The following is a 17,610-nucleotide window of genomic DNA, read 5'->3' as shown; positions in this document are numbered from 1 at the left end:
TTTTATTGTATTTATAATTATTTGAATTACATATTTGTAAGTCATTATATTAATTGCAGATCATTAATTAGACTTATATAGTATAATCAGTATTTTTACATATCGATATATTGATAACATTTCTTTGTGACGATGTTGACACCTTTCTTTCTATTATTTTTCTGTATTTAATCTACAATTTTGAACAGTAATGTGTGGTAGATTTGTTTAGAGTATCATCGAATAATTATTCTATATGTACACTTTGTAACTTTTATCTATAGATATAGTTCGACGCACGTATATAGCAAGAATATAACATTAGACGTGGTTTTAAATAAAAAATTACAGTAAAATTGGAAAATGTATACATATGTAGACTTGTTTGTTTTCATATAAAATAAGATCTTAATATTTATCATAAAATAGATTAACATATACATATTTTACAAATATTTAATGTTTCATATATATACACAGGATTTGGGATATATTTTTATATAATTTCTCATTGTATTAATGAATATGAAATTTTACTGAACCAATCATTCCCTTTTGCATTGAAGCAAATTCTTGTGACTATTGGTCATACAAATTTACTTTTTTTTTTTTAATTTAAAAAAAGATATACATATATTGATGAATTTCTTTTATGGCAATTGAAAAAGTTAATATCAAATGTAATACAGTGTGTTTATACCTTTGTCCCAGTGTTTGTTCAATATAAAATTTAATTTTAAGATTTATGTATAAAGCGTATCAGCGTAACACGTGGCAGCAGCTCATTGCAGTTCTTCTGATAATAAGAAAAATAGCTTTGTCATATGAAGTATCATCTTCCAAAAAATAACGATTTTATTGTTTTCGTTCTTTTGACAGTCCACTAAGAAATCCACGGCAAAACGGCGCAGATTCGCAGGTATGCAAATCTAGACATGAAATTCTCTCGAGATTTTTCTTTTAGCCTTATAAAAGGGTCAATGGTAGACTGCTGCTAGCGGTTCATGTCAGGTTTCTTAATGATTTTAATGAAATTATTATTTTGCAACACAGATTATGTTATCTAATATTAAGTTAAATCTTTATTTATGCATCAGTTTGCTTATAATTACGTTTTTCTAAACAGGGAATAACATAATCTATCCATGCTTGAAAAACATTGAATTAGTCTTTTTAAATGATTGATCTATGCCAATTTAATATATATTTACTCATAGTTTCTTCAAATATCCAATCTATAAGAATAAACTTGAGATATATCTTAAGATTTATGTGCCTTGACTTATATTGATAATGTGTCGTTCTTGTGAAATTTTTGCACAATGTATAATTCTTAGTTATAGATTATATTCCTTTATCATAATGCATTTTGAATGTTTTAGCACATGTAATAAAATGTATCAGAGTTACATGTACATTCTTGAAGTCCATAAATATTATATGTGTGTTTTTATATTGGTATCGTGCAGTATCATGTGTGTATCATATAGGACAGAATATTATCATTTTTCGAAACCATTTTTATACGTTTGTGCAATCATAAATCAATTCTGCAATTTATACATCAGATTATTCTGCAGTTTTATACATCAGGTGATACTGTTTAGTATGGTTATTCACTTTTAGAAAACGTAAAATTTATTTTATATAAATAACATTATGTAGAAATTATAGAGATAGATTTTAATATAATAGCCGACGAATCGTAGACATCAATAAACATAATGTTACAAAGTGTATATAAAATGCGCAAAACGGCAATGAAGATGATGGACATATTGTGAATGTACATAATGAGTATAAATCAAATTTTATAAACACAAACACTGGGGTAAAGGGTACACTTCAAGCAGTCTATATGTTAATTTCATTTACTTATTAGTTCATCCATTATAACTTTTTAGTGTGTTATCCTTGATATATTTATATTGCTTTCATATGTTTTATTTTATTCTTTTTCAGAGCATCCAATTATATAATCTGAAACATTACATGAAATATTTTCGTTATAGAATGAAGGAAATACATTTTTAGTGTACTAGTTGTAGATACATTATACATTATCAATATTCAAAAGTAATTTGTACTGTTTGATTACTGCAAAACTACACGCTTTCGCCATTCAAAATAATCTCTTTAGTATACTGTGTAATTTTCTTTTATTTAAAAAAATAATTTCATTCTTTTTCCATTCTTCATTGTAGCCTTAAATAGTATAATTAATATTTGTGTCCAATGCTTTTATTGTTTGCTTAAGTTAATCATCTTTGCTTGCAGCGATATCATACGTATTTATTGCCTTAACGGGAACAATAAATTATTATCTATTGTAGTTGGTTTTCTTTGCAATGCTTTGTAGCATTTTTGGTGATGGTAATTATTTTAATAAATTAGTTTTTTACTTTTGCGTGTTTATTCAATTATTTATGTGAAGATATCGAATGGTATATTTACTTGCACATAGAACGTATTATATTATGTATCATTGCATTATCAGATGACTTATCACTTCATGATTAATAAAGATGACCCTAAAACATGGCCTCATAATATCATTTTTACTTTTGATTTTCAAGATCATCTATTTTTATTTTCCTTCTAAAATTTTAGTCACTAAATAGAATAAAAGTCTACTTATTTTCATTATTGTAGGAGGAAAGTATTTTATATTAAATATTTAATCTAAATAATTATATGGTAAAGCTAGGATATAAATCATATTTAATTATTTCATATGATAATAGTTATTGATTCATAGTATAATTTTTATATTTCTAACAGTCAAGAAAAAAGAGGTCGATGTTAAGGGTATTACATATGTTTTTTATATACTGTGGTATGATAACACTTAACACACAATAATATAACTATGTGTAGATATATATGATCTTCCTGTATTATATGTCATTATAAGTAAACACGCATTTTAATGTTTCTCAACTATATAATATAATATAAATATGCATCTTTCACCAAAAACTTATGCTTTACTGTTTAATTAGTATCAGATGGAACAATGTACAGGAAACTATTGCTTTTACATGTTGTAATTTTTCCTGAAGTTTTAATGAAAATTTATAAATCATGTTTGTGCTTTCAGGGTGGTTCAGGAAAAAAGTAACTTCAAAGAACAAACTACGTTAATTCTATGTAAAGGTTAGATGGTAAAAAGAAATTGGAATAAAATATAAAATGTATATGGAATCAGACTGTACACATAAATGGCATACTTTGCTACTGAGAAGACTAATATAACAATTAAAATATATTACGAATATAATGTTTATTATGAAGAATACCATATTTTATTATGTGGAGAAAATGTAAACAATTAAACATATAGTTATTAAATAAGAGACATTGAAGCTGATGTTTGCGATCATTATTACTAGGAAGCATAAGTAATAATAATGTAAGAATTATATTATTTGTGCATTATACATTTTTTATTTTTTATATGTTTCATATAATTAAATTTTATTTCTGTTCTTAAAACATAATGTTTAAAATTGTTTGGAAGATTTTATAATTACGTTATGTTCGAAATTAAAATTCATTTAGTATATTGATAATGTCTCTTTTTTTCTAACAAAAGTTTTTAAATTTACATATACGTATAATGAAATCATTTATGTAAATGAATTTCTCCATATGTGACAGGTATGGTTAATATCACATTTTTTAGACATTTTTTCACATTGTTAAAGCATTTGTATACAAAGCTAAAATCGTTAAGAGATTATATGTGCAATAAACGAACAAGATGAAATAATCTTATACATAAAAAAAAAAAGAAAAGAAAAGGATTTATAGTATATGATCAGGATAGTTCTCTGGATTATAAGCCAAACTGTTTTCTTAGAGGAGTAATACATGGATATACACTTATGCAGGCCTATCTATATAGAATTGCATAGGCAACACCAAATTTTGCTAAACAGATTGAAAATTTATATTATTGCGAAATCTTATAAATATCTTATTTAGTGCTAACCATAAAGGTCAATGAAAAGCACAGAGTTTGAAGCATTTAGAGAACTCAGTTATATAATTTCGATAAATTTGTTTTGTTTCATTAACTTTGAGTAACAAAGTTGTGAGTCACAATAATGAAAATACTCTAATGACATGACAAGCAGTTCGTTCATATTGGATGAAAAAATCAAATTTTCTGAGATTATATAAAATCTAATAATGGATTAACTAATATAATTTAAATGTCTTTTTTATCGCATATATATAATTAAGGTGAAAACAAATTAAAAACAGCATTTCTCTTCTTATAATTAATTTGATAATACATTTTCAATATACTTTCCATTGACCTCAAATGATCTATATCATATAATTTAATAATTAATCTGATCGAGTAATTATATTTCATTGATTTTATAAACAATAAAGTGGATCGTGCATTGTACTTATTCGTATCTTATATAATGTTTAAAGACTTAGAATTAGTTCATTAAATTTCATTGTTTTTCTTTTTTTTTTTTTTTTTTTTGATCTCATATTAATATTATATGATTTTGATCGATAATATGTGAACATAGTATCAGATAAAATTGTAGCATATGAGCAATTTTGAGGAATTTGAAAACACTTTAACACATTGTTGAATCAATGCACAATAATTATGTATTCTTCTATTAATATATTCCTCGTAAATCATTCTGATAACGAGATTACTTGTTTTCACTTTTAGGAATTATAATTGTAGCTTCCACGTAATATTAATAAAAACAACGGAATAAAGTTATAGTGTCAAAAACAACTGTTTATTGTTTATATTTTTATTAATGTTTTAATAACAAAATACTCTTGATTAGATAATATTATGTCGATAAATTAATCAGTTCAAAAATCCTGGTAGTGTGTCAGGTATTAATTGTAATATAAAATAAGAATTATATATATGGAAATAAATGCACGTAATTAAATGTGGTATTTATATATTATTTATTTTTAACATCAATTAATGGTGTATATATATATATATATATATATATATATATATTTTATTTTACAGTGGGATTATGTAATCATGTGATCTTTTACATTTTCAATTTCAAGTTGTTAATTTCATATAAAAAAGATAATTAATTGTTATTTTTATATTATTTTTTATTATCGTATAATTTGAAATTTTCATTTTTTCTCTTTTTGAAAATATTCGGTAATATTTATATTTATATTGTGAAAAACAATATAAAATAAAATTTATATTATAGTAATAAAGCTCAAATATTTACTTTGTTAAAAATATGACATTAGTCATCAAATAAATATCACAGATATATGTACAATATTTCTATAGTCCTATCTTTCTCATGATATTATTTATTATCAATTTAACATAGTTTGCAAAAATCCTAATATATAACTTCCTAAATCTTCATCCTGATTAGTCCAGGAAACATAAACACTTTTTTGCTCATCTTCATCGCCTTCTACTTTAACTAAGACCGATTCTACAGATATTGATCCATCTGTTAATTGTACTGTCCAACCTGATAATCTTTCTTTAAGAGGTTGTAACAATTTCAAAGTAGTGGAATGTGCAGGTCCAGGATCTCGAACTTGAACGGTAGAAGTAAATCGTACAACATGTTTAGTTATACCTGCTGCTTTAGCCACCTAATCAAAAAAATGTTAATTATACTATAGCATTCTAAATTCTAAACATTTTTGTTACTAGTATTTATATATTACTTCATCTGCATCCACAAGGCAAACTCCATCCTCTCTTAACATTAAGACACTATGTAATAATCTCCGTCTTTTAGGATCTGGTGGCAAAGCTGAATATCTTTTTGCTTCTGCTTTTAGTAAAGCAAGCGAAGCATCTACTGGAACTTTCGAAGTAGTTGTAATAACATGTGTTTCTCCATTAGCAGGATTATAGCAATTTGTACCAAATTCTTGCTTAATTTTCTCTTTTAAAAATTCCATCTTAGCAAATTCTCCATGCACTAACATAACATTTTTAGGTTCGCAGTATTGTATTAACTGCATGATTCCTTTTGCATCAGCATGTGCGGAAAAAGACATATACTCCACAGCCATTTTCACCTCGACGATTTGACGATTTTCAAATTCTATTCTACGTGCTCCATTTAAGACTTTATGTCCAATTGTACCTTGTACGCAAAATCCAGGCATGATAACCATATTAGCTTCGTTTGGTGCCCATTTTTTGAAAATTTGTAAAGATAAACCAGCATGTAACATTCCTGGTGTTGCAAATACAACCATTGCTCCTGGATTATCAATGTATGCTTTGTCAAATGGCTTTATATGTTTAAAATCAAACATATTCCGTTGTACAAAAGTCTTTTTTATCTTTTGATTAGTCCAAGTAATAAACATTTTATAATAATTGTTTGCCTTTTCAGTTAAACCCAAAGCAAAATAAACTGGAACCTTTAGATTCATTCTTTCCCAATATGTTTCAAGTAATATGCAAAGTTCTTGAGCTCTACCCAAAGCAAAGACAGGAATTAGAACTTTTCCACCTCTATCTATGCATTCATGAACCTACAACGAAAGTATTTGTGTTTGAGGTATTTCTGTTAATACAGAGATATTAACATATTTATGTGATATATACCTTCTTTAAAAAATCCCTTTCTCTACATCTTTTGGAATCTCTAATTGTTGTAGCATATGTAGATTCTGATATTAATAAATCAGGTCTGCATTTATCTATCCATGCTGCACCCAAATGACGATCTGGTGTCATGTTGTAATCTCCTGTATATACAATAGATTGAGATCCTACACGTACCCAGAACATAGCAGCACCAAGAACATGTCCTGCATAATATGCTTTTATTTCTAATTCTGAATCCACCATAACAGATTGATGAAGAGTAACGGCAATAACTTTTTTCATGCAATCTTTTATCATTTGGGATGTGAAAAAATTACTTTCTCCTTTACGTTCTACAGCTACTTTTCTCATGTCTTCTAAAAGTATAGGAGCAATAGCTTTTGTAGGGTGGGTCATATATATTGGTCCTGTATAACCTACCTGTAAATAAAATTATCTTACGAATAAGAACGTTATAATAAAGAAGTTATCAAAAAGATCTTACCATTTCTGTAAAATATGGAAGTGCTCCACAGTGATCTAAATGAAAATGTGAAATAATAACACAATCTATGTAACCGGTTGCAGGACCTTCTGGTACAATATATGAGAAATCAGGGAATCTTCTTTCATCATTGAATCCCATATGCATGCCACAATCTAACATAATATTTTTTCCTCCCATTGACACAAGAATACAACTCCTGCCAACATCTTGACCTGCCCCTAATGGCGTTACTTTAATTTCTGGCATCTTTTAGCTTATCTGTTATTAAAGAAATTCAAAAAATTAAGTTTTAATTATTTTTAAGAGAAAACCCAATAAATCTTTTAAAAAAGAATCATATATTAATAGTATCTTTTTCTGGCAATATTGAATATCCTTATCATCACATATAATTTTGTTGATTTATACAAAGCTAACCTCAATATCTGATTAAAATGTATCACTCTAATACCTCAATTTAATTATCCTGTTTAATATTGATTATTAATAATTGAACGTGCGTAAAATATTATACAATGTACTGCTACATAACTTTCATGTATTCTGATAATCGAAAAATATATGAAAAACATACATACTGTTTATGCTGCATATATTTATATACATATATACGTGCAAGATCATATATAATTGAAGTATCACGTTTCTATTTTGTAAAGAGACTATAATAATACATAATTGTTTTTAATTATAGTATACTATTCTACAAGTAACAGATGAATAAAATATAAATTTTTTAAAATCACTAAATCACTATTAGAATTTAGAAGCTTAACCTTCTAACTGTGAACGATGCCACAAACGTATAACACTCAGTGTTCGCTTGATGTAAACAGCGCTTTTTGATGTCCAATACGTAAAGAACTCGTTTGATATAAACAGCGCCTAAAAGCACTCTTCTTTTGTTGACCATCATTTTTGTAATCTTGCTAAAATTTGTTGTTTGATTGTTTAAATATTAGTAAAGTAATCTTATTCGTTAATTATTTCCTTCGAGTTTGCGATTTATGTTTATCGAAAGACTAAATTGAATTTATTTTATATCGATTGTATTTTATTAATTAAAAATCTATCAATTTTTGTCATGTTTCTAAAAATATTCTATTGTTTAAATGTTAATAAAATAATTTTATTTATTAATTATTCCCTTCCGAATTTAAACCTTTGTCTATTTTACACGGTCGATTTTATTTCGTCAGTATTTTAAGATCTATAAATTTTAAAATCATCATTTTATTAATCTACCTTTATCACATGTATAAATTTATGCTCCCGTAAATTTAATTTCGAAATCTATATTGAATTAATTATATCGAATATGAAAAGTTTTTAATCTTTTATCTTCTTGTAATGCGCTACAAGCGAAGAACATGATATATATTTAAGTGTGCTTATTTCATCCTTATGTGTACTTTCACTCAGTGCAGTTTTGGTGTTCTCCATAATTGCTATTTCCTATTTGTTTCGTGATTTAAAAAAATCTTAATTTAATGACTCTAATAAAACTTGATTTTATAGAAAAGAAAAGAAATAAGGAAAGAAAGTGTGTGTGTGTGTATGCGTGTATATATATATATATATATATATATATATATATATATAATTATAGACTACTTATGAAAAAGAAAATTTTGAATTTAATTTAATTTAAATTTAAAAGAGAAAAAATGAAAGATTCTCGATCCTAATCTTGATCCTAAATCTCGAAAGGGAGAACTTGGCACATATATATTTTGATGTGCTCGTTTCAATTCCATGTGCACCTTTATTCAGTGCAGTTTCAGTGATCTCTACAATTGCCATATCACATATTTCGTTATTATGATTTTATTAGAACTGAATTTTTTTTGAAATATGAAATATATTAGTTATGAAAGATGAAAGTATAAATTTCATTTAATTTAATTTTAAAGAAAAGAAAAAAGTGAATAATTTGTGACTTGACTTTAACGTAAAATTTGATTTTATAAAAATAAAATTATGATTTTAATTAAACCTTTGGAAAGGAAAATCCAAAAATTTATTACTCAACTTTAATAATAAAAATATGAAATAATTCTATTGTTTCATATATACAAAAATATCCGAGAGTTTTTTCTTACTTTTTTCTTTCGTCGTCTGATTTCGCTTAACTTTCGTATTAATTCTCTATATACTTACATATGTATCTTCTTCGTTTCTTTCTTTTCGATAGTCGAGCATTTTCGATTATATACAATTATTATTGATTTATTACTTCGATCATAAATGATATAATCATTCGATATGCATAAATAAAAATTCGACTATTATTTTTTTCCAAACGCTTACAATAAATATGTACTCGTATATATATATTAAATTTAAATATCTATATTTATCGAATTATTTCAATTTAATAATTATTCATTATTCCGCGCATAATATATAAAACATAGAGATCATCTATGCATACGTGATTCAAGTGTGTATATATTTAACATTTCTGTATCTCTAGAAAATATAATTATTTCATTAGAAAATTATTATCTATGTTTGAAATACGAATCAATTACATTTATCATTCATATCATATTATTTACGTACTTTTATTATATTCTTTATTATTTTTAATTGAGATAATTAATATTTAATTTGATTAGCGATGTACTTGAACTACGGGGTCCAGTTGTCTTCCTTGTTGGTGGTTCCTCGCCATCTTGGACATAGTTACAAGTGCACAGTGTTTCGTCGCTCCGCATAATTACAAGTAATTAGCATATTTTTTTTCTAACATAGATTTATTTCCAATATATCAATCGATAACTTAAACCATAATTTTCAAGAGGCCGCGTTGGTAAGTTGACACGTCATAGCCGTGCGAAAGATATTCACGAAAATAAAATCGCCTTCGTAGATTACCCCGGGGAACAATTGTATCGTAATTTTTCTTCTAGTTTTTAGCTTTATTTTCATAATATCGATATTTTTCTCGCTTTCAAAATGTTTTAATCAATAATTTTGTATTTATAATTGTGATTGATCGATACCTTATATTATATTTAATTTTCATATGTATTCATATATATATATATATATATATATATATATATATATCTATGAATATTCCGTACACATATACGGAGAGATGTACTTTTAATCTTATCCTGTTTAATATGATCATTTACATTATTGATTATTTTACATTTCCAAGAATTCGAAGAGCTAGACTAACGTAGTATTAAATACGCGGATTTTGTAATACGATTTTCTCTTCCTATGAGTTAGATAAGTTTGTCTCTTTTTAATAACGTGGAGCAATGTTTAATAGAGAAAGAGATAAGTAACATTCGATATAGAGATACGCATTAATGTTTGTGTATTTTCCAGAAATTCTCCGGCCGAGAATAAAACAAAAACAATCGAAATCTCTCAAGGTCAGAAAAGAGATCTTTATTTTTATACAGTATTTCGACGAGTAAAGAAAGTTCTTTACATACAAAAAATGTCGATTGATTTCGTTTTAATTATGTATTTTATTAATGAACATTTTTATTCCAACTTTATCACTATTAATTTAATATTACAGGAAATTTAATATTATAGAAGTAAAAAAGTTTCTTATTTAAACATTTCCTTAATAATTCAAACAATTTTTCATTATAAGAATAATATTAATAATTTTGTTCTTCTTTTTTTTTTCAGATTATTAATATAATTGTACACGTAATAATGAATCGAACGTTGTATCGTTTAACTAAAATAAAAATCGCGAATTTGAAGCATCCTTCATCTGTTACTTTAAATACGTCCATTATTATATTAAATACTTTTAATTCGTCCATGTTTCGCGATTAAAATTTTGGTAATATTTGCAATTAAATCAACATAAACTTATGATTCATTCGTATAAGTATTATTTTTTTTTTTTTTTTATATGGTTACACTGACCGTTCGCGTAATAAATGCCAAGATGCAAAGTATTAATAAGTATGCTATTCGTAGCTATGACTTTAATATAGATATTGATTTTATAAAAATAAAATTATGAATTTAATTGAACTTTAGAAAAGAAAAGAATGAAAAATTTGTGACTTACCTTCGGTACAAATATTTCTGAGATACACCTGACATATATTGGGATTGAATGAAATAAACAAAAAATCAACGACACAAACACGAGCTCACATATTTTTCAATACTTTATTCATATAATTTTCGTAGTTACGGCATTATCTCTATTTATTTACATGTCTCCATTTTTGAGAAATTTTGTAACGCGTATGTGCGCGCACTACGGTGCGACGTGTGTTTTCTTGCGTATGACGTGAAAATCTATTCGCTTTATCCAGTCGTTCACTGTAAAAGATAAATCGCGGGGGCGAAAAAAGAGAAAAATGGTGATGAATGGTTTAACTGAGTGTGAATATGTGTAATATGTATGTATGTGTATTTGTGTGCTTGTGTATAGTAAGTAAATTAAATACGCGCGTATTTACGTAACGTACTTACGTACGTTCGACGCGCCTAATAATGAATTGCCAAAAGTTATTCATGGCGACGAGGTGAGTGACCAGGCGGATGGGGAGGAGAATAGAGGATAGGGGGATAGAGGATATCGGTTGGTAAGATGTTTTGCTGCTTAAAAATCGAATTTCTAACGAAACGGCACAGTAGGCTTCGCCTTGACGTGTAAAAAATCTAAATGCATCATACGCCTACGTCGTATTACATTATTTATATCCGTATTTAATTCATGAAATGATAAAGAGGCTGACTAGAGCGGTTTACATACGATGAATAAACACGTTCGATCGCTCGAACGATCGCGAAAGAATTACACAGCATATAATATATACCCTTTTTCCCTCCAGTCTTTACACACTCGAGTGCTACTATACACATACATACCATATATATATATATATATATATGTATAATGTTATATATATGTATAGGCGTGTAAAAATTGTCACGAGTCAGCCGACAACAAAAATATGCGCGATCGAACGGCGTCTCTCTTTCTCTCTCGCTCTCTCTCATTCATGCATATACACACTCTCTTTCTCTCTCTCTCTCTCTCTCTCTCTCTCTCTCTCTCTCTCTCTTTATTTTTCTCTCTCGGCTCCTCTCGTCCCAGCGCGAAGCACATGCTCTTTCTCTATCTAATATTAGTGCACTCGTACGCACGATCAACTGTACAATGTAAAATATAATTCCTGTCTACCTAATTTAAGAGAGAATAGGCGGAGCCGCGTGAGCGTCGAGTGTTACGCTTACTTTTCGGATCCTCGACTCCGTATACGTCGTCAATATCCTTTCTCCTTTCCTCCTTTCATCCTGTCGACTAATAATATTACGCCATTTTGTTTATCAGACGATATCGACGTGAGACGAAAGGGTGAAAGGTATCGATTTGCCAAACTCTTAAATCGTAATTTAATGCGTTAAGTTATTTAGTAGGATAACACCTTGCTCGGTAGATACTCTTATAGAAGTTACAATTGCATTAGTATAAACGTCGTAATAGTTGTCGGTACATCGAAGGATATGCAAATAGAGAGTCAGAGGGCAGTGATAACAATATGTAACTTTTATCGCGAATCGTTTAATTTTTTTCTGAAATTTACTAATTCTAAGAAAAATCAGCGTACGCGGCAGTGGCGTACGAGCGCCGAATAAGATAATAAAAATAAAATATCGATGATGATCTTTTTTCATTCTTTGACTCTCCCAAAGGAAAGAGGGAGCAAAAGAAAGAACATTTTTTTAAATAAATAAATAAATAAATAAATAAATAAATAAATAAATAAATAAATAGGTAAATAAATAAACAATTAAAATACATACATATGTCTTCGCGCAATTCCGTCGGCTCTACGGAGGGACGACGATATATCGTTAAGACTGCCCGTTCGAGATTAAAATCGAATGTAATTCTAAGAAATCGACATCGATTCGCTTTTTTTACTTTTATAGCTTCGGATCGAACGATCCGCGAAGATGGAGGGGTTGGGGGTGGTTGGTTGGAGAAAAAGTCAGGGGCGGCAAAAACATGCGACACGAGTACGGCGAAACTCGATGATAAAAGCTCGCCGATTTTTATTATTATTATTATTATTATTATTATTATTATTATTATTATTATTATTATTATTATTATTATTATTATTATTGTGCTCTTTCTTTTCTGTTCTTTTTTCTTTTTTTCTTTTCTTTTCTTTTCTTTTCTTTCTATTTTTTTCTTGCTTTTTTTTCTTTTTTTTTTTTTTTTTTTTTTGTTTTCTTCAAAGCGCGAGAAGCCACCATCGTTGTTGAAATATACATTGAGGGATGAGATAAGCCTGATTGCAATTAGTTTCATTCGATCCACGGTCTATGGGCTTTTAATACGAGTCGGCCGAACGCGAATTCAAGCTTCTGTGCGTTAGAGACGCAAATAGTAGTAGTTTCAAAGGTTTCGCGTGTCAAGATAAAAAGATTTCGAGTTTTCGTGCTAACACGTCCCTTCCACACTTTCTTTTTCGAACAAATAATAGATAAAGACGATCGATAGGACAAACGATATATTTGTAATAATAATATTTTAACGAATGCGATTATTCGTGCGTGCACTTTTTCTCAATACTTTTCTTTACTTTCTTTCTTTCCTTCTTTCGTAGGAATATTATACATGTTTCGAGTTCGCGTGTGTGCGTATGTATATATACATAAATATATACCAACATACGTACCCACGCATATATATACATATATAGACATACACAAATACGCTTGATGCGTATCCTAATATGTAAGACGACGCGTGCTTTATCTGTTTCTCTTTTTTTCTTTCTCTCTCCTCCTCTCTCTCTCTCTCTTTCTCTCTTTCTCTCTCTCTTTTTTGAAACATTTTTTTTTTTATTGCAAATAAGCGCGTTCGTGCGCGCAATTATACGTATTTTTTCTTACATTAAGCGCACTGTAAGAATACAGGGACTATATGGTTTTTGTCTTTTTTTTTTGTTTTTTTTTTTTGTGTTTTTAAATATTTTTCCTTACTATACTTTCCTCCGACAAAATACATGTATACCGTATATATCATATTTTATATACTCGTTACTTTAAAAGGATATTTAACAAACACACAGCGACGATACGATATTACGCGGGTACGCACGAATATTCCTCGTCTAGTTCAAGAAAATATTCAATTTTATTATGACAAAAATTCTTTTTTAACGAGCGTGGAAGGACGCGAAGAGAAGTCATTAGACGAGAGAGATAGTTAGTTTGAAATACCGAGCGATGAATAAAAAAAAGAAAAAAAAAAAGAAGAAAAAAAAAATAAAATAAATAATCAAAATCATTATTATCCTTGGGATCGAGATAGCGTGAATGCGCGCACTTAAAACGCGAAGGGCTGTTCTCCTTTTCTCTCTTTCTTTCATTTTCTCTTTTGTATTTGTTTGTTTGCTTCTATGACAATCGGACGTGTTTTTTTTAATTTTTTTAGTTTTATTCATCTTTTTTTTTTTTAATTTTTTTTTTTTTCTTTATTATTTTGTCTTCATTCTATCTTATTCTTTTTTCATTTTTTTTTTCTTCTTTTTTTCTTTTTTTATACCTGAACGATTTCGATGAATCATCGTCGAGCATGCCTCTCGTTCTCACGCGCTCATTCTCTCATTCGTCTTCCTTTCAATTACAATGCCACTACACTAATTAATAGTATCGTCTTTTTTCTTTTTCCTTTTTTCTTTCTTTCTTTTACTTTTTTTTTTATCTTTTTTCTCATCCGACTTTTAGGAAAAGAGAGTCATCTTACCAACTCTTCATTTACTTTCGTTTTTTTTTTCTTGTTCGTCTCTCTTTTACACGCGAGATACTTATAATCTTGTCGTAATCCGTCTTGTCGTAATTTAGTTCCTTCATTATACATGCATACATATTGCTTTCAATGAATCTTCTTCTTTATTCATTCTTTCTATCTCCTTTATTATCTTTACGCGAAAATTTACGCGATTCCTTTACTCTCTCTCTCTCTCTCTCTATCTATCTTTTTTCTTTTTCTTTTATTCTTCCTCTCTTTTTCTCTTCCTCTTCTCTTTCTCTTTCTCTCTTCTAATTTTTCATACATCTTTATGGAAGATCTTACAACGCGTAAATACTTATTCGTTTCTTATTGATAAACGTTCACCATTTCACGATCATTCATTCTCTCTCTCTCTCTCTCTCTCTCTCTCTCTCTCTCTCTTTCTCTCTCTTTTACGATCGTTGCGAGGATCCGAGTTCGATTTCGATAACACGCACCACACTATCTCGAAGGAAGTTTTATGACGATTCCTGTTCACTTCAGAATTACAAATGATCGATCGTACGAGATCAATGTACATACGTATATATGTATTTACCCGTACCTATATATGTACTTACGTACAGTGCGTAGTACTATTTGTTTATTTTATTTCTTTTTCTTTCTTTCTTTTTTTTTTCTTTTTTTTCATTTCCTTTTCATATCTTCTATTTATTATTTCGAGAAGAAAAGAAAGATGGAACGATTTCCACGTAGATATTCGAGCTCGAGCTGTACCGACCAGATTCGTTAGATTGGTTCTTATGAAAAAATATATTTATATGTATGTATGTATGTATAAATGTGTCCTATGTTATGCGCACAATGTGCGTGCATGCTTGCGTGTGTGTATGTTTGTGTTTCTGTGTAACAATGTGTGTATAAAACGTGCAGGCGCTTCTCCATCGCTGTCCCATCGAAATTCTGGTCACACTTTAAGTTCGTTCTAATAAGAATCACGATCGTGTATTATATAATAATAATCGAGTATGTCCTTCAACGATTCGACGGAGCAGATGCTCGAAGAGAAACACAGAGAGAGAGTCGTTCTTCTTTTTTTTTCTTTTTTTTTTTTGAATATCTACCGTATCGTTCTCACAGCTTAACTTTCTTCTTTTAATTAACTTCCCCGTCCTATAACCTACGATCAATTATTTTCCTTCGGGATCGATGCGTTCACTCGCACGATCGATACCGGAAGCTGATCGCGTTTACGCCTACTCATATAGACACAACGCGCTTTTCTCTTTCTTTCTTTTTTCTCTCTCTCTCTTTCTCTCTCTCTTTCTCTCTCTCTCTCTCTCTCTCTCTCTCTCTCTCTCTTTTTTCTTTTATTAATAAAATCTATAATTTAACAAACAATTTGCACGCATAACGTAACCGGTAAATATCATATACATATATGTATATATATATATTATATATATATATAATATATATATATATTTTTTTTTCTATACAACAATAAATGTAGTTTTAATCGCTATGTAGGATCATCATCATCATCATCATCATCATCATCATCATCACCATCATCATCATCATCATTATCATTGCCATCATCATTACCATCACTCTCTATCATTCGTATATGATACTTTCGTCATTGCCTAAGTTTACGACTGTCTTTGAATAGCACGCCGCAAATGTATATCGTTTAATCTCTCAAAACTACGTTTAACAATAAACGAAAGGTCTTTCTTTCGAGAAAACTTAACTATCTATGCGTTAGGATCGCGAGATCGTGGCGCGATTTGTAAAGGGCACACACGAATTCTGACGATCTCGGTTGTATCGAAAAAGTATCGAAACTCGTTACCGCGAATACATAGATGCGATGTTTCGTGGTTTTCTCTTCTACGTCCCACCCACCGTCGCTTTCTGGTACGATAAAACGATTTTGCTTTTGTGCGGTGGTCGGGCGTAAGACGAGGAAGATAGATACTTTCTCTTTCTCTCTCTCTCTCTTTCTCTCCCTTTCTTTACTTCTTTCTATTTCTGTCTCCCTCATTATATCTTTCTTTATTTTTCTCATTTTCTCTTCTACTATCAGTCCAGTTCGAAGGATGCACGTTTTTAATTGGCTAGGCCTACACGTACCACTCCTTGATGTCTATGAGTTCTCGTTTTTTATTTGTGCCGTTCGCGCCATTTTTAAGAGCACCGTTAAATGGCTGTCCAGAACCAGTAGCTCCAAGGAGAGCTGCGTTCGGATCCTGACAGAATCTTCTAGTCTCGTCCACCGTGCAACTGGTTTCCGGTCGATTCTTAAACTTTAAGATTATCAGGATGATGAGTACTATTGCGATGAGCGCACCCGCTATAATACCAATTATCAGTGCCACATTTTCTGCAGTTTCGGATGTTATCCTCTTGTTCTTGTTACTGTTTTTCGGTGGGGTTGGCATCGGTGGATAAATTGGCGGTGGAGGTGGTGGGGGTGGGTCCGTCATCTCTGTAGTGCTCGTTTGGGTTGTCACAGTCGTCGATCGGTGCGTCACAACGCTACTACTGCGTATTCGAAAAAAAGGAAAAAAGAAAAAAAAAATATATATATATATATTAATACATATATGCATATATATGTAAATGTTTTTTTAGATTAGTTAGACGATTTTTTATATCAACGAGAAATTAATTGATTTGATTTGATCGATTGATTGAAAGTACACTTTATCTGTTTGATAAACAATTCTTTTTTTGGGCTGTACCTTTTTTGTATATAGGAAATTAGATATA

General features: G+C 29.1%; 3 protein-coding genes across 21 annotated transcripts in view; 1 reads left to right on the top strand and 2 right to left on the bottom strand.

Annotated features, from left to right (window-relative positions):
- LOC118446380 (uncharacterized) overlaps positions 1 to 17,610 on the top strand; it is a 33,774-nt gene that overhangs the window by 11,861 nt on the left and 4,303 nt on the right. For 6 of the 10 annotated variants that reach the window (XM_085659915.1, XM_085659912.1, XM_085659911.1 and 3 more), the window contains 2 exons: positions 859 to 898; positions 3,080 to 3,817. The exons of 1 other annotated variant lie outside the window; for it this stretch is intronic. In XM_085659915.1, the coding sequence (XP_085516041.1) occupies positions 859 to 898; positions 3,080 to 3,123 (84 nt within the window). In that variant the 3' untranslated portion in view covers positions 3,124 to 3,817. Of the gene's footprint in view, positions 1 to 858; positions 899 to 3,079; positions 3,818 to 9,700; positions 9,808 to 17,610 lie in introns of those variants that run through there. 3 more of the 10 variants (XM_035876983.2, XM_035876989.2, XR_004839573.2) reach the window with 2 other exon arrangements.
- IntS11 (integrator complex subunit 11) lies at positions 5,123 to 7,974 on the bottom strand. Of its 2 annotated transcripts, none has more exons than XM_035876992.2 (5): positions 7,856 to 7,974; positions 7,077 to 7,337; positions 6,590 to 7,012; positions 5,692 to 6,516; positions 5,123 to 5,616 (listed from the first exon to the last, which is right to left on the bottom strand). In XM_035876992.2, exons 2-5 carry the CDS (start codon positions 7,323 to 7,325, stop codon positions 5,326 to 5,328), a joined length of 1,788 nt encoding a protein of 595 aa, XP_035732885.1. In that variant the 5' UTR covers positions 7,326 to 7,337; positions 7,856 to 7,974; the 3' UTR covers positions 5,123 to 5,325. The 2 variants fall into 2 exon arrangements, with proteins under 2 accessions (XP_035732885.1, XP_035732883.1); XM_035876990.2 differs by having other exon boundaries at positions 5,124 to 5,616; positions 7,658 to 7,917.
- Nrx-1 (neurexin 1) overlaps positions 11,956 to 17,610 on the bottom strand; it is a 261,548-nt gene continuing 255,893 nt past the window's right edge. For all 9 annotated transcript variants that reach the window (XM_035876972.2, XM_035876973.2, XM_035876976.2 and 6 more), the window contains one exon: positions 11,956 to 17,382. In XM_035876972.2, coding sequence (XP_035732865.2) covers positions 16,962 to 17,382 — 421 coding nt within the window. In that variant the 3' untranslated portion in view covers positions 11,956 to 16,961. The remainder of the gene's footprint in view (positions 17,383 to 17,610) is intronic.

This window comes from Vespa mandarinia, chromosome 10 (genome assembly GCF_050613455.1).
Source record: "Vespa mandarinia isolate Hongniang chromosome 10, ASM5061345v1, whole genome shotgun sequence".
In the NCBI taxonomy this organism is placed as follows: Eukaryota; Metazoa; Arthropoda; class Insecta; order Hymenoptera; family Vespidae; genus Vespa; species Vespa mandarinia.
Note: the sequence above shows the minus strand (reverse complement) of the source record. Positions and strands in the feature narration are given on the sequence as shown.

Excerpts from the sequence above, each read along its gene's own strand:
- IntS11 (XM_035876992.2), bottom strand. The coding sequence starts at position 7,325 with ATGCCAGAAATTAAAGTAACGCCATTAGGGGCAGGTCAAGATGTTGGC. Across the intron at positions 6,517-6,589 it reads AAAGGGATTTTTTAAAGAAG|GTTCATGAATGCATAGATAG; the intron begins GTATATATCACA and ends CTTTCGTTGTAG. Across the intron at positions 5,617-5,691 it reads GCCTTGTGGATGCAGATGAA|GTGGCTAAAGCAGCAGGTAT; the intron begins GTAATATATAAA and ends TTTTTTGATTAG.